General features: G+C 63.2%; 1 protein-coding gene across 2 annotated transcripts; it reads left to right on the plus strand.

Annotated features, from left to right (window-relative positions):
• The first annotated feature begins 2,194 nt into the window (after window positions 1-2,194).
• NUMA1 (nuclear mitotic apparatus protein 1) lies at window positions 2,195-25,165 on the plus strand. 2 transcript variants are annotated; one of them, XM_075050329.1, is made up of 26 exons: window positions 2,195-2,373; window positions 5,230-5,302; window positions 5,911-5,999; window positions 8,116-8,195; window positions 8,964-9,046; window positions 9,135-9,215; window positions 9,516-9,600; window positions 10,382-10,532; window positions 11,160-11,317; window positions 12,012-12,129; window positions 13,655-13,772; window positions 14,151-14,291; window positions 14,683-14,805; window positions 15,313-18,600; window positions 18,843-18,884; window positions 20,357-20,425; window positions 20,558-20,668; window positions 20,763-20,981; window positions 21,080-21,237; window positions 21,370-21,613; window positions 22,659-22,938; window positions 23,061-23,197; window positions 23,362-23,577; window positions 23,934-24,044; window positions 24,168-24,335; window positions 24,447-25,165. In XM_075050329.1, exons 2-26 carry the CDS (start codon window positions 5,261-5,263, stop codon window positions 24,480-24,482), a joined length of 6,348 nt encoding a protein of 2,115 aa, XP_074906430.1. In that variant the 5' UTR covers window positions 2,195-2,373; window positions 5,230-5,260; the 3' UTR covers window positions 24,483-25,165. The 2 variants fall into 2 exon arrangements, with proteins under 2 accessions (XP_074906430.1, XP_074906431.1); XM_075050330.1 differs by having other exon boundaries at window positions 2,214-2,373; window positions 24,168-25,165.
• Window positions 25,166-25,420: the final 255 nt, after the last annotated feature.

Genomic DNA, 25,420 nt, shown 5'->3' on the forward strand with positions numbered 1-25,420 from the left:
AAAGTGAGGGCTGCTCCCGGGGGGGTGAGGGTGGCCCCCCCGGGGGTGCCTGTAACTCCTCTGCTCCTCCGTGGGGTTCCCAGGCAGGGGGGGCTGGCGTGGGGCTGCACTGTCAGCAGCTCTTGGGGGGGGGGGGGGGAGAGGGGGAGGGTCCCCCAGTGGGGCTGTGGGGGGGTCCCGCGGGGCCGTACCCACCCTGGATGGAGCTGATACGGCAGAAGGAGAAGGCGGGGGTGGGGGGTGAGCTCGGGTCGCTCCCCCCGGGACGGCAATCCCCGCCGTGGGGCAGGACCCCAGCCCGGCTGGTGCTGCGGGGCAGAGCGGGCCCTCATTGCCCCCAGTGCCGCCCTACCGTGGGCCTCCACCTACCCTGCCCGGGACGCTCCCCCCCCAGGGTCCCTCGCGTGTTCCTACCCCGAGTGGGGGCCTGCGGCCTGCGCTCCCCCAACCCCCTCCATCCTCCCACCCCCCCACGGGAGACCCCTCCCCGTGTCCCTTCACCCCCAGGGGACTCCCGTCCCACGGACACCCCCCTCCCCACGCGTGTCCCCGTACCTTCCGCCGCCCCCCGTCCCCCCGCGCGCCGCCGTCGCCACGGCAACCCGTTCCCGTCCTTCCCCGCGGCTCTCGCGAGATCCCGGACCGCCCCGCCCCTCCCCGCGAGGGGGACGCCGGGATTCGTAGTCCTCCTTCCCCCGGCACCGCCCACCCCTCCCACGTGACGCGCCCCGCCCCGCCGGCGGCCAATAGGAAGGCGGCGGGGGCGGGAGCTGCCGTTTGAATCCGGGAGGAGGCGGCGACGGCCCCGGCACGGTACGGGGAGGGGGGGGGGCACCGGGGAGGAGCGGAATGGGAATGGGAATGGGAATGGGAATGGGAATGGGAATGGGAATGGGAATGGGAATGGGGATGGGGATGGGGATGGGGTTGTCTGTCCCCAGAGGGCCCGGTGTTTCCCGCAGCCTACAGCGGTGGCCTCGGCCCCGGTACCCGTCCCCCGGTGTCGCCATCCCAGGCCTGGTGCTCGCCGGGGCCTGGCTGTGCCAGTCGGTGGGGCTGAGCCTCCCCCTCCTTCCCCATCCTTCACACCGTCCGTGGGGCGCGGCAGAGGAACCCCTGAGAAGTAGGTCCTCACCGGGCCCAGCACCGGGCACCGGGTCAGTGCCTTGCCGGAGAAAGGCCTGCACAGGCTGCCGGTACCCACCGGCTGCCGTCCCACCTCGGTTTGCCAGGATCGCCTCGCACTGCCCGTCGCCATGTGCCGAGCCGGCTGCACCTCGTCCGCACGACGTCCGCTGGCCGGGCGCCTCCTTGCCTCCTGATCCAGTAGGAAAAGCTCCCACCACCAGCTCCCATCAGTCTCCGGCCAAGCTCAGCGGCATCCCCTCCCCGGGGGGGGGTCCCAGCCAGAGCGCGGGGCTCGTGGGTGTCTCCCTTTGGTTCCCGGCTGTTTTGGGAAGCCTGAGCTTTTGCCAGTGGCATTCAGCAGTCATGTCCCCGCCGCCGGCTCTTCTGCTGCCCCCCGCCCCGGGGCTGGTTTAAAAGAACTTTTTCTGTGGCACACCGTGCTCCTCGGCCCCTTCCCGGCTGGTGCGGCGAGCACCATGCTCGGGGCAGCCCAGACGCTCCAGGGATGGTTCCCGAGGGTCTCTGGATCAACAGCGAGGGATGAGCGTCCCTTCCTTGCCCACTGCCTGCCAGCCCCAGGAGGCAGCTGGGTCCCTGGGTGCAGGCAGGGCTCTGGCAGCTGCCATTCCCCATGGAAGGCAGGGGTCCTGCAGCCCCTTCAGCCAGCTGCCTTCAGTGGCATCTCTGCCGGCAGTGGGTTGCAGCATTGCTCCAGTCCCCATCAAATCCGTGGCCGCTGGGGGGGGGGGGGCGTCAAGGGGGAATTTTGCGGGATCCAGTCGGCACATGGCTCCAGCTGGGTTAGCGGGAGACAGGGGCTGGCAGCGGGAACCCCCAGTGCCTTTTCCCGCTGAGCCCCCCCGCTCCCCGCCAGCAGCCAATGCTGCCGGTGCTGCTGTCCCGCTGGGGTCGGGAATGGGTCTGTGCCAGCCCTGCCAGCCCTCTGTCACCCAGGGTGACGGCAGCGAGCGTGCCCATGGCTGGGGTCAGACATTGTCTCTTCCCCACGGCCGCAGCAGCGGCAGCAGCTTTCTGTGCCGTGCGCCTTTAACGAGCGCGGCCTCGGCGCGGTGACGTGGGGTGGCCCAGGGCCAGGAAGGGGAACCGTCGCCTGCCAGCCCTGCTGAAGAGAAGCCCAACAACTTTTCTTTTGTGCGTGGCCGCTGGCTCTCCGGCCCTCCCCGGCTGCCAGCGCTCATGGCGGATTAAACCCCGCACGCCGACGGCGGCTGCTGCGCGCCCCCGGTAAGGCCCAAACAAAGACTTTATCCGTCTTCCTTGTTTGTTTTCAAGAGGGCCAGGGAGGAGGAGGAGGAGGAGGAGGGAGGCGGGGGAGGAAAAGCTTACCGTCTCCCAACCCCGCCGCCTCGCTGCAGCGTGTGGTTCCCTCCCCGGTGCCTCGCAAGCCCCCAAGGTGCGAATCCCTGACTCGCGTCAGAACGCGGGCGGCCCAGTTGGGTTCGCCAACATCCGGGAGCTCAGGCTCCGGGGTGGCGGCTGTGACACCCCCCCCCGCCTTTCACCGCTTCCTCCCCACGCCGGCCTTGGACCGGGGAGGGGGCTGCCGTGGGTCGCCCACCCTGCCTGGGTGAGCTGCTAGGCTCTTCCTGCAGCGGGACCCCCTGCCCCGGGATAGCTGGGGGGGCCGCGGGCGCGTCCCTCTGGCAGGTTGGCGCTTCGGGAGCTCCAGAGGCACGGGCTTGCGTAACGCCGTGTTTTGACCGGAGTGGGCGCTGGGGGAAAGAGGCGAAGGACAATGCCGCCGTGGCCGTCACCGCCGCCGGGGCTTGTGTCCCGTCCCCCCGCCTCGTCCAACGGGACCCTTCCCCACTGACCCCCCCCCGCAGCTCCCCTCCCCGGATATGCGGTTGGAAAGCGTTCATGGCTGCTGCTGTGCTTTGTGCCGACACGCTGGGCTCCCCAGCCGCTTCCCGTCTGCCATCGCACGGATCGAGGCATAGCGTGAGCGGCATGTCCCCACGGAGGGTCGTGTTGTCTCCGGCGAGCACGGCTCGGGGAAGGCGACATTGCCGGCGACGAGCCAGGCTGTGAGCAGGGCAGGAGCTGGGCACCGGCACTTCTGCACACAGGCTCCGGTAAAATCCAGCTCGGTCCTGGTGGGGTGTGCTTAGTGGGATGCGGCCCTCCGTGGTAGAAGACTACATTCAGTGCTGGCAGGCATGTTTTGCCCGGAGGCTTCAGGTGGATTTCTGGGGAAAGATCCTGGCCCAGGCATGCTGCACCCCCAGCCGTGGGGCTGGGGGGGGTGGTGGGTGCCGAGAGGCTGTGTGCTGCAGCTACGGGGCAGAGGAGTGGGTTTTTAGCCAAATTGGAGGGAGGGCCCGTCCCGCCAAGGATCCTGCACTTCCCAGCTGAGCTCACGGAGGCGGTGGGAGCTCCGTGTCCCCCCAAAGCCATTGCAGCCAGTGGACGTGGTGTGCTGGGCACTCCTGGGAACGGCTGCGGATTCTGGGCCCCCCCACCTCCCCACCCCGGCAGGTGGTTCTCCTTAGCACCGTCAGCAGCGGGCAGGGAAGCTGGCAGCGTTCCGACGGCTTGGCTGCTGCCTCGCCGGGCTTGTTTGGGGCCAAGTGACCTTTGCAGGCTCCTTCCAGCCCCCACGGCGGTGCCCGGCCGGGGGCAGAGCGGGCAGCCTGCCTGCCCCCGAGGGTCCCAGTAGCTGGGGGTCATGGCAGCTGGGGAGGTGGGTGATCAGGGAATCCCGGTTCCCACCCTGCCAGTGTTTTGGGGGCTGGTGGCCACACAGCTGGGAGGAAGCCAGAGCTGCTGCGGGCAGTACCACGGTGGGAGCTCAGCCCCTTGCCGGGCAGGCAGGGCTGGCTCTGGCCACCCAACAGCCTGGGTTCCCTCCTTTTTCTTTCTCTTTTTAAATTTCCTTCCACCATGAGATCCGTGGGAGATCCCTCCCCCTGTCAAGTCCTGGCAGCCTGCTGCATTCTCCATGGCTCCCACCACGCTCTCGGCCAGAGCCGGTTGACCTGCCCGGTTTGGGTGCTTGTTTGCTACTGCTCCCCAGTCCCCCTCTGCTCCCCAAGGGCCATGCCGTGATCCGTAGCTGCTTCATCCTGCTGGGACCAGCTGCCTCTTGGCACAGTGCTGGGGGATTTTTTCCTGCTCTTGCCCATCCCGCAGGACCACCATGGCTCTTGGCATGGCATCCCTACACATGCCAGATTTTTGTGCTTTGAACCACGCTGCCTTTCTCTCTAAAGTTGGTGCTCATGTTTTCTGGAGGGAGGTGAATTTTCCTGGCGTGCCGGGGCTTCCCGGCAGTGATACCGGTTCTCAGCCGTGACTGGCGGCAGGGGGAATGCCATCCCTGGGTGGGCAGCAAGTGCCGACGAGCTGCCAGCCCCTGTGCCAGGAGCCCGCTGGATGCCCAGGTCAGGCTCCCTGCCTCCAGCCTGCCGCAGGCAGAGGAGCCCGGTGGTTCGGCACAGCCATGGATAAGGCCTCGGCCACGCGTGGTGCCCCACGGTGAGGCTGGCGGGCAGGATCCCTCGGGGTGATGGCAGCCGCCGGTGCCAGCTGGCCCGAGCCAGGTTGTTTTGTGCCGCCATGGTGTGACCTGAAAGACGGGCCTGATGGGACGCTGCCCTCCTCCTTGGGGGACTGGGGCTGAAACCAGTGGCGAGGGGGACCTGCCTGGGCATGGGATCGGAGCAGGCTCCTGGGGTGCCAGGCCTTTAAATTTCTCTTAAAAGAAATTTCAGAGAAGTTTGGGAGTGAGGGGGAGGGAAGGAGGCACAGCAGGAGGTGCTGGCTACAAGGAGCCTGAGCAGCGGTTTTCCCTTGAGCCTTGTTCGTCAGGATCCTGATCTCCAGGGGTAAATCCTGGGGGGCTGTGGGAGAGGACCTGGCTGCTGCTCGGCAGTGCTGCTCCCCGCTCAGTGCCTGCTGAAAAGCAGGAGGATGTCGGCTGCTCACCTCCATACAACCCACAGCCGGCCAGGCACAGTGGGTAGATCCTCCCTTGACAGACATGAATGCCTGGTGCTGTGTGCAAGCTGTATATTAATGTAATTATTGTGTTTGGCCTTAATTGCCTTTTTTTTCTTTCCCCTTTGTTGGCATTCCTAGGTCCGGGCAGTCACCTGGCAGCCTCGCAAAGATGCCTCTTCACGGCGCGAGAGCTGCGGCTCTCCTCACTTGGGTAAAGCCTCCCTCCCTCTCCTCTGCCATAGCTTGCTCCGTAGGTGGGACATGCTGCCGGGGTGGGTCCCAGCTGCTGCCGGCACCGGCAGCTCCTCGGGGGCACGATGCCGGGGCCGGTCAAGGGAGGGATTGTGGCTGGGGCAGGTCCTGGGGCGGCTGAGTCCCTGCCATTCCCGGGCAGGTGGGTGTTTGCAGGAGAAGCCTTGCTCACTGTTCCTGTTGAGTAACCAGAAATGCCGGAACAGCTTGGTCTGGCTGTGGAAACTGCCCGGGATCCAGAGCTGAGCCTGCAGCAGGCAGCAGGCTTGGGAAGTGAGCAGCAGCTGGACCATAAAGGGGCTGTTGGATCTGCCTCACGAAGCAGTGCCATGTCCGAGCGAAGCATCGCAGTGTGATAATCGAGACCCATGCCGGCCTGTCTGGCTGTGGAGCTGTGGGGATTGTGTTCAGCTTTTGCCTGGACAGGGCAGGGGTGGTCGGACGGGCTGGCTTTGCTCTCACACCCAGACCGGTCTTGCTGTCCCCTGCCAGGACTGGGAGGTGGTGGGTGGCACAGCATGGCATGGTGTTGGCTTCTGCCTTCTGACCATCTCACCCCATTTCTAGGTGAACAGCACAAAAGTTTGTACTGATCCCCTCGATGATCTGTCACAGCTCCAGGACTGCAGCATCTTCATCAGGATCATTAACAAAATGTGAGTACAGGGAGCCGGGATGTGCTCTCTGAAGCACCTGGCTGGCTGGAAGGCGGCAGCGAGCACGTGCTGGGCTGCCTCCCGGAGCCACAGCCTCGGCTCCCAGGAGTCTCTTTCAGCTGCAAGCGTGGTCCCTCTCTGGGCAGGGTGGGAGCGGGGGTCCTGGCAGACCTGATGCTGGATCTCTGGCTCCTCCATGTGAGGCTCCGGTAAAGCAACAGCACCTGCGTAAGCAGCACTTGCCGCCGGGTGTACTCTGAAACGCGCTGCAATGAAACGCAGGGCTTGTGTCTTCACACTGTGGCTCCTTTGCATGTAAACCCACTGCGTGTGGGACGATGAACCTTTTCGGCTGCCTTCCTTGGAAGCCTCCATACGTAGATGATGTACCAGGGCTCTGCCTGCAGCTCAGGCTCGAGAACAAACCTACTCGGGGTAGCTGGGAGAGGGTCTGCTCCACTGCCTGCCCTGCAGGCAGGGGCTGCCCGTTGTGTGGCTGGGCTCTGCCTGTGGAGCTGCCCAGGTAGGATTTTGGCCAGAGTTTCTGTCATTTGAGGCTTGCTATCACATCTGGCACTGATGTCTGGGCTTACTCCTGGCGTTGAAGCAAGAGCCGAGGGCTGATACCAGCAGTGCGGGGGCTCCTGGAGCTGCGTGGGAGATGCTTTATTTCCATAAATGCTGCTCGGGTGAGGAAACAGCCCAGCAAGTTTTCCTGAGCCGCAGCCTCGGGATCCTGAGGAAGCCTTGGGTCTGTAAAGCAGCTTAAAGAATGACAGCTCCCGCCCCATGAAGCACTCCTGTTCTCTGGGGACATCAGGCTGCTTCCGAGTATGATACGGGCAGGATGGAGTCTGTTTGCTCTGTCCCGGGAGCCGGGGTGGCTGGGCAGGGGTGGAAGAAAAGCCTCCATCAGGAGCTGCATTCGTTGCCTGTGAGCAAGGGTGATTAAAACCTGCAAACCATAATGGGCATTGGAGCTAGGACCGAGCACGCTCCGCTCCGGCTGTGCGTCGTTAATGAGCTGGTGAGGCAAATTGGGAGGGCGTGAGGCTGCCGCTCAGCGCCGAGCGCGGCTTTGCTTTCAAACCCTTCCGGCGGGAGGCTCTGTGGGAGCCTGTCTGCTATAATTACCTCCTGCACGGTGTAACAAGAGCCTGCTCCTGCTCGGAGCAGGGATCTGCCTGTGGTGGGTGGGGAGGAAGGAGCCGCCTGCACCGGGGATATATTTAGTCAGACCTGGTTAATCTCCTGGGTCTGTGCTCCAGCTCAGATTAGCTGGGATCACCAGCGGCATGTGCTCACTAAACAGGCCTGACCATAGCTTGATAAGTGGGGGGGCCGCCACGGCAGCCAGCTGAGCTGAGGAGCTCCCTGCAGCACCAGGAGACAGGCTGGGAAATCCGTGAGGATGAGAAAATCCTCGTGCCAGCCCCTTCCCAGGGCCAAGTCCCTGCTTTCGGCACCCCAGGAGTAACCAAAGGTACCAAAGCAGTGCCGGTCGAGGACAGCTGGCATGGGTTTTAGGCACACGGTCTCTGTTTGAGCTGGCGGCTGTTGAGGAAGAGCATGGTCTCGAATAAGAGCCACAAAAGACAGCTTCAGCTCCCCCGCTCCAAAATCCAACGTGGGCTCCAGGGCAAGCAACCCAGAGGGGAGCGGGGTCCGCATGTGTCTCCAAAATGGTGACGCTTTGCGATAGCAAGAAAAGCACCCGGTTCCACGTGCGACCCCCGGCCCCCACGGTGCTTCCCCAGCTGGCGGGGATGCCGCCGGCTCCCTCTGCCGCGCCGGATGCCGGGGCTGGCAGGCAGAGGAGGAAGCGACGGAGGTCGGCAGCGCTCCGGCACACGCTCCGGGGGGGCCAGCTGCCCGGCTCCGTCTGCTCACCAAACGCAGCCATGTTTGTTGGGGCTGCGGGGAGCGTCTGCGCCTGCTCCCGGGCATGGCGTGGTTGGCTTTTGCTTCACCACCCGCCCTGGCATGAGGGCGTAGGGCAGGCTGGCGTCGCGTTGCCCGAGAGCCAGCCCCTCGCTCGGCAAGCTCTGTTGCAAAAAAAGCACCGTTCGTTTAAATCCCTCGGCAAAACATTAACGCAACCCGTGCACTCTTCTAGCCACAGGAGCGAGGAGGGGGAGTCTGTGCTGGAGCAGCCGCTGCCGGAGAGGGTCTCCTTCATCCGTGGCTTCCTGCAGAGTAAGAGCCTCCGCTGGGGGAAGCGGCCGCCCCTGCTCGGTGCCCCCCACCCCTGTGGGGGTCTGGTCTTGTGTCTGCGGGCTTCCCCTTCCCCCAAGTGACCCCCCTGCTGCATCAGCAGCTTCATGAGGTGCAGGCAGAGCTGCCGTGACCCTGTGGCAGCGTGCGGGAAGGAAAGCTTCCCGATGGAAATCCTTGCTGGAGCCTGGGCTTGGTGCAAAGGAAGTCCAGGGGGTGAAGGGCAGGGTGCTGGTGGCTGCTCCGGTGATGCTGCTTTGGGGCAGCATTCCTCACCCAGTGCCTGGCCTCAAGCTGCTCAAATCCTGCTGGAAAACCCTTATCTGAGCAGGAACCCTGGAAGGAGATACGGGAAGTCTCTTGCACTTTTGCTTGGCCTCCCTTAGAAGGGGAGACACTATATCCCACCCTCCATAGATGGGTCTCGGTTTGGGCTGGTGGTGGAGGAGCAAAAGGCGAAGACTGATGCCGAGGGTGAGGTGGGGAGGTTGGGACTGAGGGGCAAGTTGTCAGAGAGGGGAAAAAAGCCCTGTCAGAGTTAATGGCAGAGGCTGAGCACTGGGGGCTCAGCTCTGGAGCCCAGCCTGCCCTGTGCCTCCCTGCCTGTGCCCCTTCTCCTTGGGGATGCATCACGGTGCCTCTCAGCCCAAGCGCGTCACCACGGGGGATGGACACATGCCACGGGCTGGCAGGCAGCATGCCCAGCGGCAGGGACTCCTGCGTGACTGGGAATCCTGCTTCGCGTTGCAGAGCACTGCAAGCACAAATCGGCCACGGAGAACCTGGTCTCAGCACAGAAACTGCTGGAGGGAGAGGAACTGGCATTGGCCAAGGTAACTGCCAGGCACACTTTATTCCTAGCCGGCACCGATGTGCTGGTGACCGACCTGGGGTCGGTAACGCTTACCTGCCTTGTTCCAGGTGGCCGTGCTGCTCCTTTATCACACCTCCATGAGCTGCAAGAGCCCCAGGGAGTGGTATGAGTTTGACTACAAGACTCAGGTAATTCCTTCTGGGTTCCCCCTCCGGACCAGGGGTGTGGGGGGAAGCGGAGGTGCCTTTCGGGGGTGCTCTGAGACCTGCCCTCATGTTTGGGTGCCCTTGAAAGATGGGTGCTGCAGTGCTCTGGGCAATCAAAGGCTTGTGACTGTGAGTGTGGCTACCTGCCAGTGCAGGCATGGGCAGGCAGGGAGCTGCCTGCTGCCCTGAGCCTGCCGTGGTCGTTGCCTGGCTGGCACCACTCTGCCTGCGAACCGCAGCTGCTGCAGCAGAGTTGCTGACCCTGTGGCTCCTCCGACACAGGTTGAGCTGGCATCGATCCTCAAATTTGTGCTGGACAATGAGGAGAGCCTGAATGAGAATCTGGAGACGTTTCTGCAGAGGAAAGGTGAGCGCCAGGCCCTGGCTGCCTCTGCTGTGGCACTAGCTTGGAGTAATGGGCCAAGCCTTGTGCAGGCAGAGCAGGCATTGGGCACGTTTTTCTCCTAGCTGGCACCAATGCAGTGCCCTGGTAAGACAGGTTAACGTGTTTTCTGTAGTGATGTCCAAGTGCCAGCTCAGAGTGGGACAGAAACAGTCCATAACCTTGCAGAGAGCAGCAGTGGGATATTGCAAGTGCTGAGCACTGCTGGCATCTTTCCATACAGCTCCAAGTTCTGAGCACTGCTGGCATCTTTCCATACAGCTCCCCTGCTGGCAGCACCTAACTGGCAAGGATGAGCCTTTTCTAGAGCATAAAAACATTGGGCTTTTTTCCCTGTTTGTGCTGCTATAGCTGCCAAGCCATAAGAGCAGCAACACCATCCAGATCCCTGCACCCCAGGACTGAGCACTACGACATGGTTCCTTGTAAGCTCTTCTTTAAGAGTAGGGCTGCCTTATACCTGTTGGGCTCTTCCCACTCGGCAGCATCCCAGCCTTTGTGGTGCATGCTGCTTTCCCTGGAGGAGCAAGGCAGGTGGGATGCCCACAGTTTTGTGGTTGGAGTGGAGTGCCAGGGCAGGACCGTGGAACTGGCAGGACAGGGATGTTAGGCAGGTTTATGGCTTTCTCGGCTGGGCTGATCACTGGAATTTGTGGTCCCTGCGCACCTGGGATTTCAGCTGCTAAACCCTCCCTTCTGGTATTAACGTGAAGATCACAACTTGCTTCTCCCTTGTGATTTCCAGCACCGCTATCCTCGTCCAGCGCATCCAGCAGCAGCTCTGAGGAGCACTCCCCGCTGCTCTCCCTCCCGCACAAGCGAGAGGTGCGTTTCCTGGAACTGCAGAAGATTGCCTCCTCCTCCTCTTCCTCCTCCTCCTCCTCCGGCGCCAACAAGTATGTCCCCAGCCTCTTGGCTGCTGGGGGGTGAGGGAAGGGGGCGGGGAACGGACAAGGCAGCTGCTGGGACCCAGAGATGTAGCCAGGGTGCATGCTGACTTGACAGAGACCCCCTTTCTGCCGCGGTGCTGTCCTGTTGCAAACTCCTCAGGCTTGATATGGGGATGTACGGTGGTGGGGTGAGGTCGGGCTGTAATTAACTCCTCTTAGCCTTGCTCGTTTGAGCCTAATGAGCACAAACACTTCCCAGACCAGCTTGTGGTCCTCTCCTGCCCTGGGGTGGGTTTGGGAGGACCAGGCTTGTGTTGCTGCTGGATGTGCTAAAGGAGTTTCTCTCTAGCAAGCTGTGAATGCTCTGTGGTGGGGCTCCAGCTATGGTGGGAAGGGAGATGGATGCTTTGCCCTGGAACTGGTTTTGTATGTGCATGCTAGACATTTAGAGGCTGGTGTTACTGTAATCGAGATGAGGAGAGTGGCCTTTCTGCTCAGGTGACGAGGATCAGAGTTATTGGTCTGAACCTGCCTCTGGGATGGGGGAACCAGAGCGGGTCTGGCTGCGCGGGGAGGGACTGTGCCCCGCTGTTGGCTCCGGATAACTGAGTTATGTGGTGTGCCTCTCTGCAGCACGCTCTCCGGCTCTCCATCCTCGCCCATGGGGGATGTCATGCAGACCCCCCAGTTTCAGCTGCGACGGCTGAAGAAGCAGCTGGCTGTTGAGAGAGAGAACCGGGATGAGCTGGAGGTGGAGCTGGCAGAGAATCGCAAGCTCATCACAGAGAAGGGTCAGTCGCTAGTGGGATGTCCTGGGGCGTGGGGAGGGCTCTCGAGGGCTGGCACCTTGCCTGGTTTCTGTGACTCTGTTACAGCTTTGACCCCACCATGACTGTGCTCATGCACAGTCTATCCTGCCAGACCCCAGGTGAGCACAGCTCGTGGCTTTGGAGCTTTTCTGCTTCCCAGAGCAGACAGGGTAGCTTGGGGTTTGCTGTGCCTTGCTCCATAGTGGGCCAAGGGGACCCTTGCCTGTTAGTCTGGAACAAAGGGTGATGCAGAAAGCCTTGCTGATGGGAGCCAAGACAGCTCTGATGCTGTTGTAACAACTCTGAGCACCTCTTGGAGATGGCTGGTTGTCCCCCTGCCAAATGATTTGGAGCAGGCTGGCAGGCGTAGGAGTCTCGGCATCCACATCTAAAACTCTGCACTGGGGATTTCCCCAGGCGTGTGTGGAGACTGCAGGTTCCTTCTTCCCTCTTGTATTCCCTTACATATCCTGGGCAACAGAAGCCATGACTGAAGCAACACCCATGCTGAGCAGCAGTGCTCACAGCCTGGCTCTTCTGTCTTCTGCTGCAAAGGGTTTCTGTGCAGTGGCTCCTCACCAGCTTGGGAGAAGGACAGGCATCCTCCACTCTGCTGTTGGGGTGGTTCAGGTGACATAAAATGATGGTAACGGGCCCTTTCTTGCTCCCTCCTCAGAGGCTCAGATCACCATGATGCAGCAGCGGATTGATCGCCTGGCTCTGCTCAATGAGAAGCAAGCTGCAGACCAGCTGGAGCCCAAGGAAATGGAGGAGCTGAGGGAGAAGAACGAGAGGTAATCCTCCGGGGACGTCTGCTCCCTCCTGCTAGGCTGGTCCTTGTCACTCCCACATCCCTGGACTCCATGTCGTTTGTCTCTTTCCCAGCAATGCACTAAACAGGGATGAGGGCAAACCTCCTCTTGTTCTCTGCTACCTCCTCTGCAGCTGTGCCCCGAGGAGGAGATGGCTTCGGCAGTCACAGAATCGTAGAATAGTTTGGGTTGGAAGGGACCCGTCACGGTCATCTAGTCCAACCCCCCTGCCATGGGCAGGGACTTCTTCAACCAGATTGGGTTGCTCAGAGCCCCATCCAACCTGACCTGGAATGTGTCCAGGGATGGGGCATCGACCACCTCTCTGGGCAACCTGGGCCAGTGTTTCACCACCCTCAGCTTAAAACATTTCTTCCTTATATCTAGTCTGAATCTACTCTCCTTTAGCTTAAAACAATTACCCCTTGTCCTATCCCTACAGGCCCTGCTAAGAAGTCTGTCCCCATCTTTCTTATAAGCCTCCTTTAAGTACTGGAAGGCTGCTATAAGGTCTCCCCGGAGCCTTCTCTTCTCCAGGCTGAACAATCCCAACTCCCTCAGCCTGTCCTCACAGGAGAGGTGTTCCAGCCCCCTGATTGTTTTTCTGTCCCTCCTCTGGACCCGCTACAACAGGTCCAAGTCTCTCCTGTGCTGAGGACCCCAGAGCTGGATGCAGTGCTCTGGCAGGGGTCTCAGCAGAGCAGAGGGGCAGAATCCCCTCCCTTGACCTGTTGGCCGCACTGCTTTTGATGCAGCCCAGGACACGGTTGTGCCAGCCAGCATGCTGCATCTCATGGTTGGGGCGATTATGGCTCGTAGCCTGTTTTTATTGCAGCGGGCAGGGAGCCAGTCCCAAACGACGCAGTGTGTTCTGACAGCCTGCTCCTTACCCTAAAGCCAGCATGGGAACTGCCATCCCTGTTGTGGAAAAAGGGTATGCTGCCTGCATGGGTCTTGCCTGCCTGGGATAGATTCTGTGTCACTGAAAGCTGTCAGGGTGATATTGCAGCTCCCGACCCCAGCCCCTTCTCCAGCTGCTAGCCCTCCAATTTGATCCAATTTGATCGGATCTGAACTGGGCTGTGTCACGCACTTGAATTCCATTGCCTGCCACGCTGCGTCCCAGTCTTTGCCCTGTCCCTGTGCAGTGACATATTTACTTGGGAAGGATGCCCAGCCTCTGCTGGCAGGTGCCGTGCCTTTTTTGTCCTTTCCTCACTTATTTCACTTTGCAGAGGGGTGGCTGGAGTCCTGCAGCTGCCTCTGCCCTCGGTTCTGAGTGGTTGTGCTCATGCAAAGCACAAACGCCGCTTATCCCTGCTCCACTTTGTGATGTATTGGGACCCAGTTTAGAGCTGAATTTGTGGTAGTTTCTCACCACGGCACAGAGATACCTTGGTACCTTAGCTTCCTCAGCAATAACCAGCAGCATCTGTCCCCAGCAATGTCCTCACCTGCCTTGTTTGTGCCCTGCTAAGCCGCAGCATAACGACCTCCTCTCCCGCAGCCTGATGGTGCGCTTGCACGAGGCCCTCAAGCAGTGCCAGGACCTCAAGACTGAAAAAGGCCAGATGGACCGAAAAATCAACCAGCTCTCCGAGGAGAACGGGGATCTTTCCTTCAAGGTATGGGGCACTGTGTCCTCTCCATGTCCCCACAGCCGAGTCATTTGTGTTGGGGCCCAGGGGGGAAGGATTTGATGACAGTGACGGCTGCTGGGCTGCTTATGGCTCTGCCACTGGCCTTGTGTGACCTTAACCCCGTGACCGAGCCTGCTTTGGGCTCCAGATCCTGATCCAAAGGGGAACCGTGGTGGAGGAAATAGCGGCCGGGTAGAGTTGCCTGCATGCAGTGCTGCAGGTGCAGGGCATGGGCACCCAGGACCTGGGATGTCCGTGGATGTTGCGGTGCCCAGCGCTTGGGAGAGAGGAGCTGAGTCAAGCCCTGGGCAGCGTGGGCACTCTCTGAGCCTCCGCTGGGACGGGAGATTTTTCCCTCCACAGCTGCGGGAGATCGCCAGCCACTTGGTCCAGCTGCAGGAAGCCCTGAACGAGCTCTCGGAGGAGCACAACGCGGCCCTGGCGCAGTCGCAGGAAAAGCAGGGACAGCTGGAGAGCGAGCTGCGTGCTGCCCTGCAGGAGAAGGTGAGGGGGCCCTGGGGTCCCACCTGGGCAGTGGGTGCCCCCTGCTCTGCTGCACCTGTAGCCCCCCTGGCTGGGGGATGTCTCCTGGGGCTGGCTCATGCCCTGACGGCTATAGGCAGGGTGGAGTGGGCAGGAGCCTCCTGCCCATCTATGCCGGCACACGGGGAGAGGCTGTGCAACAGCTGGCTCCCGTGGGGAGTCTCTCGCTGTTCCTGGGAAGGGTTCTCCATGGTGGGACAGGCTGCTGTCCTTGCAGCAGGGAGAGAAGCCCTGAGCCTGCTGAGACAAAGCTGCCGGAAAGCTTGGTGTCGATTAAAGCTGGGTGACTGCACTGCCCCTCGCTTGGTTCCCTTGCCTCGCGTCATGCTTAGACTCGTGTCTCTGTCCCCAGAAATGCTCGGAAGAGAAGATTGAGATTCTCCAGGGGAAGATTTCTCTGCTGGAGGACCAGCTGGCCAAGCTGGGGGACTGCAGTGCCCAGGAGAAGGGAGAGGTCATGGGGGACATCCTAAAGGTATGGCTGTGTCTTGAGTGAGCTTCTGGCTCCTGCAGCGAGGGCAGGCAGCGCTTGGATGGAAAACTCCTCTAGCTGAGGAGAGCGGCAGGTGCTGGGGGGATGCATGGCAAAGCTGTGTGGGGCAGAGCCAGCTGCTTTCTGCTGTTGGGTGGGGATTGTGGGGCTGAGCACTCTGTGGGAGCCCCTTTTGTGCCGAATTTGGGAATACCACTCCCAGGTAGCTGCTGGCTCCCCCAGCCTCCTGTAGCACAGGTCAGTTGTGGAGGGAGAGGCTCCTGCATGGTGAGAAAAGGCATTTGGTCCCAGAGAGCAGAGCAGCACAAGGCTAAGGGGAAAGCGGGGTGTGCTGGGGCGCACCGGGTTTGCTGGGAGTGAAGGCAGGTGCTGGGCAGCTCCTGCTGGGATGCAGTGTGTGAGTCTCTGGTGAGAGTGTTGGATGCAGCTTGAGTAACGCCTGGGGGTGTCTGTGTTTTGTTCCCCCCCCTCCCCGCTTCTCTCTGCCAGCTGGAAGAGCTGAAGCAGGAGGTATCCAGCCTTGCCGCTAAAGGGGCCGAGCTCCAGGCCACCGTCCTGCGGCTGGAGGAGGAGAAGCAGCTGCGGGAGGCAGCCCTGCAGTCCGAACGCGGCCGCTTCGAAGAGGAGAAGCAACAGCTGGGCGGCCTCGTCGCTAACCTCCAGAACTCCCTCTCTGAGAGCCACCGGGCCAGGGAGAGGCTGGAGCAGGATCTGCGGGCACGAGAGGCTGGCGAGCCCCAGGGCACCCCGCTGCAGGGCCGGGGGGCCGAGGCAGAGGCAAGGAGCGAGGGGGAGGCTGGGCGGCTGGCTGCCCTCAGTGCCCAGCACGAGAAGACCCTGCGGGAGAGGGACTCTGCCCTGCAGCAGCTCCAGCACCTGCAGGAGGCCAACACGTCCCTGAGCAGCCAGCTGCAGGCCATGGCGCAGGCTCAGGATGCCAGCCAGGAAGAGAAGGCTGAGCTGAGCCGCAAGGTCGGTGAGCTGGAAGCCAGGATCCTCGAGCTCGGCGCCCAGCGGCAGCAGGGAGCAGCGGAGGGGCTGAAAGCCCAGCTGCGGGAGCTGGAGGGCAGGCTGAAGGAGAGCCAGCAGAGGCTGGCTGAGAGGGAGAGGCTGGCCAGGGAGAACACCCGCCTGCAGGAGCGGCTGCTCTTCTTGGAGGAATCCCTGCGGAACACCGAGGGCATCCTGGAGGACGAGAAGAGGCGGGCGGCCGAGAGCCTGGAGGGCAGCCTGGCCAGGATCGCCGAGCTGGAGGCGGAGAGGCAGCAGCTGGCACAGGGCCGGGAACCATCTCTGCAGGAGCGGGGCGAGGAGCCTGCCAAGCGCCGGGCGCCGGAGGAGAGCCGGGAGAAGCCGATGGGAGCCTCCCCTGCTGCCAAAGGGGAAGATGGAGAGCGCGGGCGGCTGGAGGAGGAGATGCGGGCGCTGAGCCGCGAGCACGGCCGGACCTGCCAGCGGCTGCAGGCTGAGCAGGAGAAGGCAGCCGCTCTGGAGGCCCGGGCAGAGCGCCTGGCGGCCGAGCACCAGGAGAGGCTGGCTGTCCTCCAGGCCGACCTGTCCAGTGCCCGGGCGCGGGCGAAGGAGAAGGAGGGCGAGGAGCAGAAGCTGAGGGCCGAGGTCTCCTCCCTGCGGGAGAAGATAGCCGTCACGGAGCAAGCCACAGCCCAGCGTGCGGCCGGGCTGGAGGCAGATGCCCGGAGAGCTGCCGAGGCGCTGGAGGGGGTCTCCCAGCAGCTCTCCCAGGAGAAGCTCAAATCTAAGGAGCTGGAAGCTGCCGTGGAGCGGCTGCGGAGCACGGAGGCAGAGCTGTCCCGGGTGGCTGCTGCCGGCAGGCAGCGGGAGCTGGAGCTGGAGGCGGAGGTGAAGAAACTGTCTGGAGAGTTGACCGTGCTGGGCGCCAGGCTGGAGGAGATGCTGCGGGAGCACCGTCGGGACCTGGCACACCGGGAGGAGGAAGCCGAATGCCTGCGGCAGGAGGTGGAACGGGCCAAGGCGGACTGCGCCGCTGAGCGAGCCCGCAAGGCAGAGCTGGAGGTGCAGCTGCAAAACTCCCTCAACGAGCAGAGGGTGGAGCGGTCGGTGCACCGGGAGGAGCTGGCCCGGTCCCGGGAGCTGATGGAAGAGAAGGAGGGGGAGCTGGATGAGCTCCGCCGGAAAAACGTCTTGCGGGGCGAGGAGTTGAGGGACCTGCAGAAGACGGTCAGCAAGCTGAAAGGAGAGCTCGCCTCGGCAGAGGCGGCCAAGGAGCGGGCGCCCAAGGCGGACAACGAGCTGCAGGGCTTCTCGGAGGCCACCCGGAGCAGGGACGCGGAGGGGGACAGCGTCAAGGCCACCTGCTCAAAGGAGATGTCCCTCAAAAGCTTGGAAGAGAAGACCCGTCACAGGGAGCAGGAATCCGGCTCGAGCCAAGACCTTTACCAGGAGAAGCTGAAGGAGACCCAGGCACTTCGTTTGCAAGTGGAGGAGCTGGAGCAGAAGTGCAGGGAGCAGCAGGAGGCTGTGGCCACCCTGGAGCGAGCGGCAGCCGAGGCGGCGATAGCGGAGCAAGGGGAGCTGGAGGCCTTGAGGAGGGAAGCGGCCCAGCAGAAGGAGAAGGCGTCGGAGCTGCAAAAGTTGCTGGAGGCCTCAAGGTCGGCGCAGGCTCTGCACAACAGCACCGTGGAGGCCCTGCGGAAGGAGCTGCAGGAGAAGGGCAGGGAGCTGATGCAGAGCAAAACCGCCATCACCGCTGCCGAGAAGGAGCTGGCGTCCCTCCGCTCCGCGGCGCAGGAGAAGGGCCGGTCGGAGGAGAGCTGGAAGGAGCAAGTGTCCCAGTGCGTCCAGGAGATGGAGAGGAAGAACAGCCTGATCGGCAGCCTGGAGCACGAGGTCTCCATCCTCCATCGGCAGGTGACGGAGAAGGAGGGGGAGAGCAAAGAGCTGAAGCGCCTGATCGTCGCCGAGTCGGAGAAGAGCAAGAAGCTGGAGGAGAGGCTGCGGGTGCTGCAGACGGAGATGGCCACTGCCGCCTCCCGGGCGGCCGAGAGGTGCTCGCTCATGAAGGTGGAGGTGCAGCGGTGCCAGGAGGAGATGGAGAAGCAGCGGTTGGCCATCGAGGCCCTGAAGAGGGACCGCCATTGCCAGAGCGAGCGGGAGGACGAGCTGCGTCAGGAGGTGAAGGTCTGCCAAGACAAGTGCCTCCAGAAGGAGCAGCTCCTCGCCGCCCTGCAGCAGGAGCTCGGCAGCGCCCAGGCGCTCGCCGGGGAGCTGCCGGCGCTGAAACACCTTTGCCAGCAGCTTCAGGCCGAGCGTGCCTCCCTGGAGAGCCAGCACCGCCAGGACCTGGAGCAGAGGGCGAAAGCCCTGGCCGCTTTGCAAGCAGAGCTGGCGCGGGCCAAGCTGGAAGCGGCCGAGGCGCCCTCCCTGCGGGAGCGGTCGGCCGAGCAGGATCGGGCCATCCAGCGGCTGCAGGCGGAGACGACGGAGCAGGCGGCGCGGCTGGCGGGGCTGCAGCAGGCCAACGCTCGGCTGGCCGAGGAGAACCGTGGGCTCGGCGAGAGCCGGAGCCGCGGGCAGCAGCGGCTCGAGGCAGAGCTCGGCCAGGCCGTGGAGCGGCACGCGCGGGAGCTGGAGCGGCTGCGGTCGGCGTCGGAGGAGCTGGTGGCCGGCAGTCGGCGGGAGGCGGAGGAGGCGGCGCGGAAGCTGGAGGCGATGAGTAAGGAGTACGAGAGCAGCAAGGCGGCGGCGCTGGAAGAAAGGAGGAAGCTGCTGGAGGAGAGGCAGAAGCTGACGGCTCAGGTAGGGGTTCCTGCGACCTCCCTGCCGGGCGGGCTGCGGGTGGGGGGGGAGCCCCCCGGGAAAAGGGGCGCGTTTGGTCTCCTGCGCACCCCTGAATCCTCGTCCTCCTGCTCAGCCCAGGAGTTGGGGGTCTGGGACGCGGTTCCCAAGCGATGCTCGGGCGTGAAGGGGACGGGCGTTCCTGGGAAAGGCAGCCCAGTCTGTGCCGGCCGCGTATTCACTTCTGCCTTTTGTGCTCGCAGGTGGAGCAGCTAGAAGTGTTTCGGAAAGAACAAGCTAAGCAGGTAACGCATGCGAAGTGCTGGCTGCTTAAAAGGTGACGGTGCATGGCCCTAGCTGCTGCCACTTCCCACCGGAGCTGCCTTCTCTCGTGAACTGTTTGCAGTGGGGACCCAGCCATGGGGTGCTTAGTTCCGGGTCTTTGCGCTTGCGCCTTTGCCTCCATGGAGTAGGAACGGGGGTCCAATCCTGCTGCCTGCCCACTCAGTGGTGCCCGTGGCTCGGCACGGCTTCTCGCTCTCGCCTTCCCAGTATGGCCCTGGGGCACGCCACAGGCAGCATGCTGGCAGTGACCGGCTGCCGAGAGCATCTAGGGCTCCTTGACACAGGACCTCCTGTGACACCTTGTCCTCGGAGAGAGGGGATTTGGGAGCTGGGATACCCCATTCCTTCTGTCCATCCCTTTTTCCCACTCTCTTTAACTGAGGTTCAGCTCCTCGCCCAGCTGGCAGGAACGGCTCGTGCCAGGAGGAGAGGGCTGTGCAGTCCAGATGTGGCCAGAGGTGGGATGCTTTGCAGCAGCATCAATCACAGTCGTGGTGTGGATTAGCACTTGGGAAATGACACTGGAAAAGCCCCGTTTCCCTGCCCAGCTTAGTTTGCCCCCTCCAGTCCCAGCCTGAGCTGCTCAGGGACCCCACAGAGGCCTCATGGCTGTGACTGGTGGGGCTGGGGTCTCCACTGAGTGTCCCCTGGAGCAGGGAGACCCCAGCCAGGCTGGGCAGGAGCTTGCAGCAGCTGGGATCTGGCAGCCATCTCCCCTTGCCGAGAGTGACAGCCGACCCGTGGGACCGCAGCTCGCAGGCACCGAGGTGGTGAGCGCACTCGCTGCCGAAGGATTTATGAGCCGCCTGCCCACGCCTGTGGCTCCTGCCATGGCTGGGGTCCTCATGGGGTTCCTTGGTCCTCGGCCCTTCCATGGTGTCACGTCCTGCAGGCGCGTTGAGCGAGCTGCAAGCAGCCGCCCTCCGCTCTCGAACCGCAGCAGCATCCCCTTGGGGGTGGGATGCCTCTCCCCCCAAAGCGGGCATGGGCCCCCCTCAAGCTGTGTGGCTTGAGGTTTGGCATGGAGGATGCCCGTGGCAGGCTGGGCATCCTGCTCTTACCCTGAAAACAAACAGCTGGCAGCAGTAATGCCTGCTCTGGAGACAGGGCACTGCATAACTGCACCATCTTCCCTCGCCTGCCCGCCTAAAGGGGTCTCGGCTCAGCTTCCAGCTGCTCCTTACGCTTGGGTAGCACAAACCTCCTCCCTGCAGAGACTAACATGAGGCGGTTGGCTGTGCTGCTGGCTGGGGAGCACAGCCTGGAGCTTCCTCAGCAGTGGGCACTGCTGAACAGCCCCCCTGGGCCAGGAAACCTCCTCCTGGTCCTGCCCCTGGCACTGGCCAGAAAGGAGGGACGTGGTTCTCCACGGGAGGGTTGTAGATGGGAGTGTTGTGCCTGGAGCTGGTCTCACTGAGCCGTGCTCTTCCAGGTGGAGGAGCTGAATAAAAAGCTGACCCAGCATGAGAAGACCACCCGAACCCAGCAGCAGAGAGTTAAGGTAAACAGGGACCAAAAACCTGGGGGCTGAGCTCTTGGACAGCCCTGGAGCTGTGGGTGGCTGCCCTGGGGGCTCGGTCGGGCAAGGTGAGGGTGCAGGGTGCCTCTGAGCCGGTCTCTTCCCTGCCCGCAGGTGCTGGAAGGGGAGCTGCAGGCAGAGACCACCCGTCAGCAGGAGAAGGTGGCAGAGCTGCAGGCGCAGCTCGCCCAGAAGGAGCAGGCAGCCGAGCACTACAAGGGCCAGGTATGCTGGGGGCTGGCACGGCCCCGCCATCCCCATCTCCCTGCGCAGCATGCCACGGGGAAGCTCAATGGGTTTTCTCTCCTTGACGTCCTAGATGGAGAAGGCAAAAACTTACTACGATGCAAAGAAGCAGCAGAACCAGGATCTGACAGAGAAGCTGAAGGCCATGGAGCAGCTGCAGAAGGAGAACACGGAGCTCCGGAATGAATCGGAGAGGTTGGCCAAGGAGCTGCAGCAGAGCATGCTGCAGGCCAAGGAGTCGGAGCTGAGCTGCAGGAACCTCACCAGCCAGGTCCGCAGCCTGGAGGCTCAGGTGGGCATGGTGCAGCGGGGCTTCACCCTCCTCCTCCTCCTCCTTGCCTCCATTGCCGGCTCGCTTGGAGGATCCAACCCTCCCTGCTTCCCACCCAGGTGGAGTTTGCCGATCGGCAGCTACGGGAGCTCGGCAAGTTCCAGGTGGCAACGGACACGCTGAAGGGCCGGGAGACTTTCCGCCAGAACCCTGCCGATCTCAGCGCCGACAGCCTCGACCTCAGCCTTGACGAAGCGCAGCCGCTCAACTCCACCAGGTACCGACACGCCACGGCTCGGCGCAGCCCGTCCTGCCGTCAGCGCCACAAAACCCCGGTGTCCCCGGTCCTCTCTGTTCCCCGATGGCCCGGTAAGCCGGTCAGCGCTGCCCTCGTGCCCCGTCTCTGTAGGAAGCCTGGCCGCTCGCAGTCAGAGGCCTCGGCGGTGCCGCCAGGCAGCGAAGAGTCGCCGGTGTCCCGGCGGCTGCCGCGCAAGGTGGAGTCCCTGGAGAGCCTCTACTTCACCCCCATCCCCAGCCGCACGCGGTCCCAGCTGGAGAGCAGCGCGGGCTCCCTGGGCGACCTCTCGCTTGACTCCGGGTGCAAGACCCGCTCAGCCCGGCGCCGCACCACCATCAACATCACCATGACGAAAGTGAGCGGACCCTGGGTGCAGGGCAGGGAGGGATCCGTGGGGCAGGATCTCCATGCTGAGGACAGGGATGCGTGGTTTGCTGTGCCCCTGCAGCCTGGGGGCTCTCTGGGGACCAGAAGCAAAGTCAGGGGTGGCTTTTCATCTGCTTCCTCCCCTCCTCTTTGCCTCTTACCCCACGGGATAGCAGCCGGGCAGCCGCAGGTCACAGCACCCCATGGGGTGCTCCAGTCCCTGCCAAGGGTCACCCTGGGACAGGCTGGGGGGTTTGATACCTGGGGGGGGGTAATCCCCGATATCCATACAGGTTGGGGGATGAGGGGATGGAGAGCAGCCCTGCAGAGAAGGACTTGGGGCTGCTGGTGGATGAAAAGCTGGATGTGAGCCAGCAGTGTGCGCTCGCAGCCCAGAAAGCCAACCGTGTCCTGGGCTGCATCACCAGCAGCGTGGCCAGCAGGTCGAGGGAGGGGATTCTGCCCCTCTGCTCCGCTTTGGTGAGACCCCACCTGCGGTTCTGCGTCCAGCTCTGGGGTCCTCAGCACAGGAGAGACAGGGACCTGTTGGAGCGGGTTCAGAGCGGGGACACGAAAATGATCAGAGGCTTGGAACACCTCTCCTGTGAGGACAGGCTGAGAGAGTTGGGGTTGTTCAGCCTGGAGAAGAGAAGGCTCCAGGGAGACCTTAGAGCAGCCTTCCAGTACCTAAAGGGGGCTTATAAGAAAGATGGGGACAGACTTCTTAGCAGGGCCTGTAGGGATAGGACAAGGGGTAATGGTTTGAAGCTAAAGGAGAGTAGATTCAGACTAGATATAAGGAAGAAATGTTTTAAGCTGAGGGTGGTGAAACACTGGCCCAGGTTGCCCAGAGCGGTGGTCGATGCCCCATCCCTGGACACATTCCAGGTCAGGTTGGACGGGGCTCTGAGCAACCCGGTCTGGTTGAAGATGTCCCTGCCCATGGCAGGGGCGTTGGACTAGATGACCTTGAAAGGTTCCTTCCAACCCAAACCGTTCCATGGTTCTATGATCTCTGGATTTCTTCCTCCCAGAAACAGGCCAAGACCGAGGAACCGGACAGCGCCGACGTCTCCTTCTGCAGCATCCCAGCGGCACGGCCCCCGAATGCCGCCCCCGGCAAAGGCCGGCTGCGCTCAGCCACCTCCACCCGCTCCCTCACCAGCTTCCCCTCCCAGGACTCCCTCGTCAAGCTGGAAACCTCCTCCCCACAGGAGACCCCCGGCAATTCGGCGCTGCTGGGCCTCCCCGGCTACCGGCCGGTCACTCGCAGCTCCCTGAGACGTTTGCAGGGGGGGAGCAGCTCCAGCCTCGGTACGTGGGGGCAGGTTGGGTGGCTGGGCTGCTGGATGGGAGACTCTGTCCTGGCTTGGGGAGGCGGGAGGGGGCATTTCTTGCCTAGGACCCCTGCTCAGCCCTCCCTGCTTTGGGTTTAGGCCGGAGCAGCATCTACCTGGGCACATGCCAGGATGAGCCGGAGCAGCTGGATGACTGGAACCGCATTGCAGAGCTACAGCAGCGTAACCGAGCCTGCCCGCCTCACCTGAAGACCTGCTACCCCCTGGAGAGCAGGGTAAGGGGATCGGGGACGAAGGGCCTGCCCCTTCCCAGCCTCCGCTGCCCACAGGAGGTGGTGAGGGGGACGGAGACGGGCTGGCGGGCAGCCCTGGGGGCACACGGGGCTGGGGGGAATGTTGATGGTCACCCCTTGGCAACACCTCTGCATCACCTTCCCAGCCCTCCGACTCCCTGGGGACCATCACGGACGAGGAGATGAAGACAGGCGACCCGAAGGAGACGCTGCGGCGTGCCAGCATGCAGCCCTCGCAGATCGCCGCCGGCACGGCTGCCCGGCGCAACACCCTGGGCACAGTCTGGGCCGGCGGCATCACCACCCGGCAGCAAAGGAAGCGCCTCTCGGATGAGTCCCACCAGGGCCCCGACACCCCCGAGGTGAGCTGAGCCTGCCGCAAGCACCCTGGCTGGTCCCCAGCTTCCCCAGGAGCCAGGCTGGGGACAAAGGGGAGTGGTGGACAGCTGCAGATGTTCTCCAGATGTGGAGGGGGCTGCTGGGCCCCTGGGAATGGCTCCTCCTGGGGTAGAGCTGGCAGGAGGCAGCTCAAGCAGTGAAGGTCTGAGCCTTCTGCCTTCCCTGCGCCACTCCCCAGGCTCTGCTGCCCTCGATCCCTGTCCCTATTCCCCTCTCCGCAGCCCCTCGGTTCCCCTCCTTCCCACCAGCTCCCCGGGAAGGGTGGCCCTAGGGCTCTTGTTCCCCAGGTGACAGTCCCGGCTTGTCCCCTCTTTTCCAGTCCAAGAAGCCGACCAGCTGCTTCCCACGTCCCCAGACCCCCCGGGACCGCAGTGAGCGGCGCAGCTCCCAGGTCAGCCGGAGGAGCGAGCAGCAAGCCCCCAGCAAGCAGGTGAGGGGCTCACGCCGGGCAGCAGGGCCTGGAGCAGCGAGCTCCAGAGAGGAAAAAGTGGCGGGGACCAGGGACCCCCCCCTGTCCTGCCCTGAGCTCACGGTCCCGTGTCCTCCTCCGCAGGCTGAGAGACGCCAGTCGATGGCGTTCAGCATCCTCAATACCCCGAAGAAGCTGGGGAACAGCCTGCTGCGCCGGGCAGCCGGCCGGAAAACCACCACCAAGAACTCGCCCCGTGGCAGTGCCCGCCGCTCACCCCGCATTGCCACTGCCAAGTCCCCCAAGGGCAAGGTAGGTACCAGCAGCCCCCCGTGGTCCCAGAGCAGGCACAGCCACCCCCAGGGCTCTGGCGGTGGGTTGGTCACAGTCGCTAACGTCCCCTTTTTGCTCTATCCCTTCCAGGCCAGTCGCCGATCGCTCAAGGACACGAAATTCTGAGGTTCCCCCGTCCCCCGCTCTGCCCCCTCGCCTCTCCCTGGCCCCCCCCCAGTGCTGCAGGCACACCCCCAGGGCCCAGCAGCACCAGGGGGGGAATAGATGGGGCCACCTTCCCCTCGTGACATTGCCCCGCACTTCCCACCGATGCCCCTGGGGCTCCCCCGTGTGTGGCAGGGCCCCAGCACCCTTCCTGCTGCATCCAGCATCGCCCTGCTCCTGCACCTGTCTAGGACCTAGCCCACGGCAGGGGGGATGTGCAGGGGACGAGGCCAGGAGGGGGTTGTTCCCCCGGGGGCTGCCTGTGGGCTGGAAACACCCGTGGGTGCAGGCAGTGGAGTGCAGAGGGTGACCCCGATATTTGTGCACAGCACCAGCCCTTGCTGTATGGTTATGCCAGGCTGGGGCTGAGCCCTCCTCGGGGGGGGATCCTGCAGCCCCAGGGACTGGGACAGAGACGGGATGGAGCGTCCCCAGGGCCACCACACTCCTCCCTGTGTTTGGGAGCCCCTGCGGATGGGGGGGCCAAGCCCCAGCAGGGCAGGGACTGACACCCACCCTACCTGCAGTCGCAGCCCCAGGCAGGATCCCAGCTTCCCCCTGCCTGTTCCTGCCCTCAGCAGGGGTGGGGTGAGGTGGCATTTTTAAAGTGTTTCTACTTGTAAATAAATTGTATTTTTCTCCTGCTCTGGATGTTCCTGATTTGTTCCTCCCAGGAGCTGTTTGTGTGCTCACAGGCCACATACGCTGGCTTTGCTGGAGTGCTGGACATGCTGCTGCTGTGGCATCACTTACGCCAGCTGCAGGGCCAGCTTGGCAGCGGGGGTCCTGAGGGGAGGAAAAGCGTGACCACCTCCTCCTCACTGTCCCCACTGCTGCACAGGGTGCCCCAAGGCAGGACCCTCATCTGGGGAGCTCACTGTGAGACAAGGAAGCTGCAA

Source organism: Buteo buteo, chromosome 18 (assembly GCF_964188355.1).
Source record: "Buteo buteo chromosome 18, bButBut1.hap1.1, whole genome shotgun sequence".
Lineage (NCBI taxonomy): Eukaryota > Metazoa > Chordata > Aves > Accipitriformes > Accipitridae > Buteo > Buteo buteo.

Excerpts from the sequence above, each read along its gene's own strand:
- NUMA1 (XM_075050330.1), top strand. The coding sequence starts at position 5,261 with ATGCCTCTTCACGGCGCGAGAGCTGCGGCTCTCCTCACTTGG. Across the intron at positions 20,669-20,762 it reads CCGAGCACTACAAGGGCCAG|ATGGAGAAGGCAAAAACTTA; the intron begins GTATGCTGGGGG and ends TTGACGTCCTAG. Across the intron at positions 24,045-24,167 it reads AGCAAGCCCCCAGCAAGCAG|GCTGAGAGACGCCAGTCGAT; the intron begins GTGAGGGGCTCA and ends CCTCCTCCGCAG.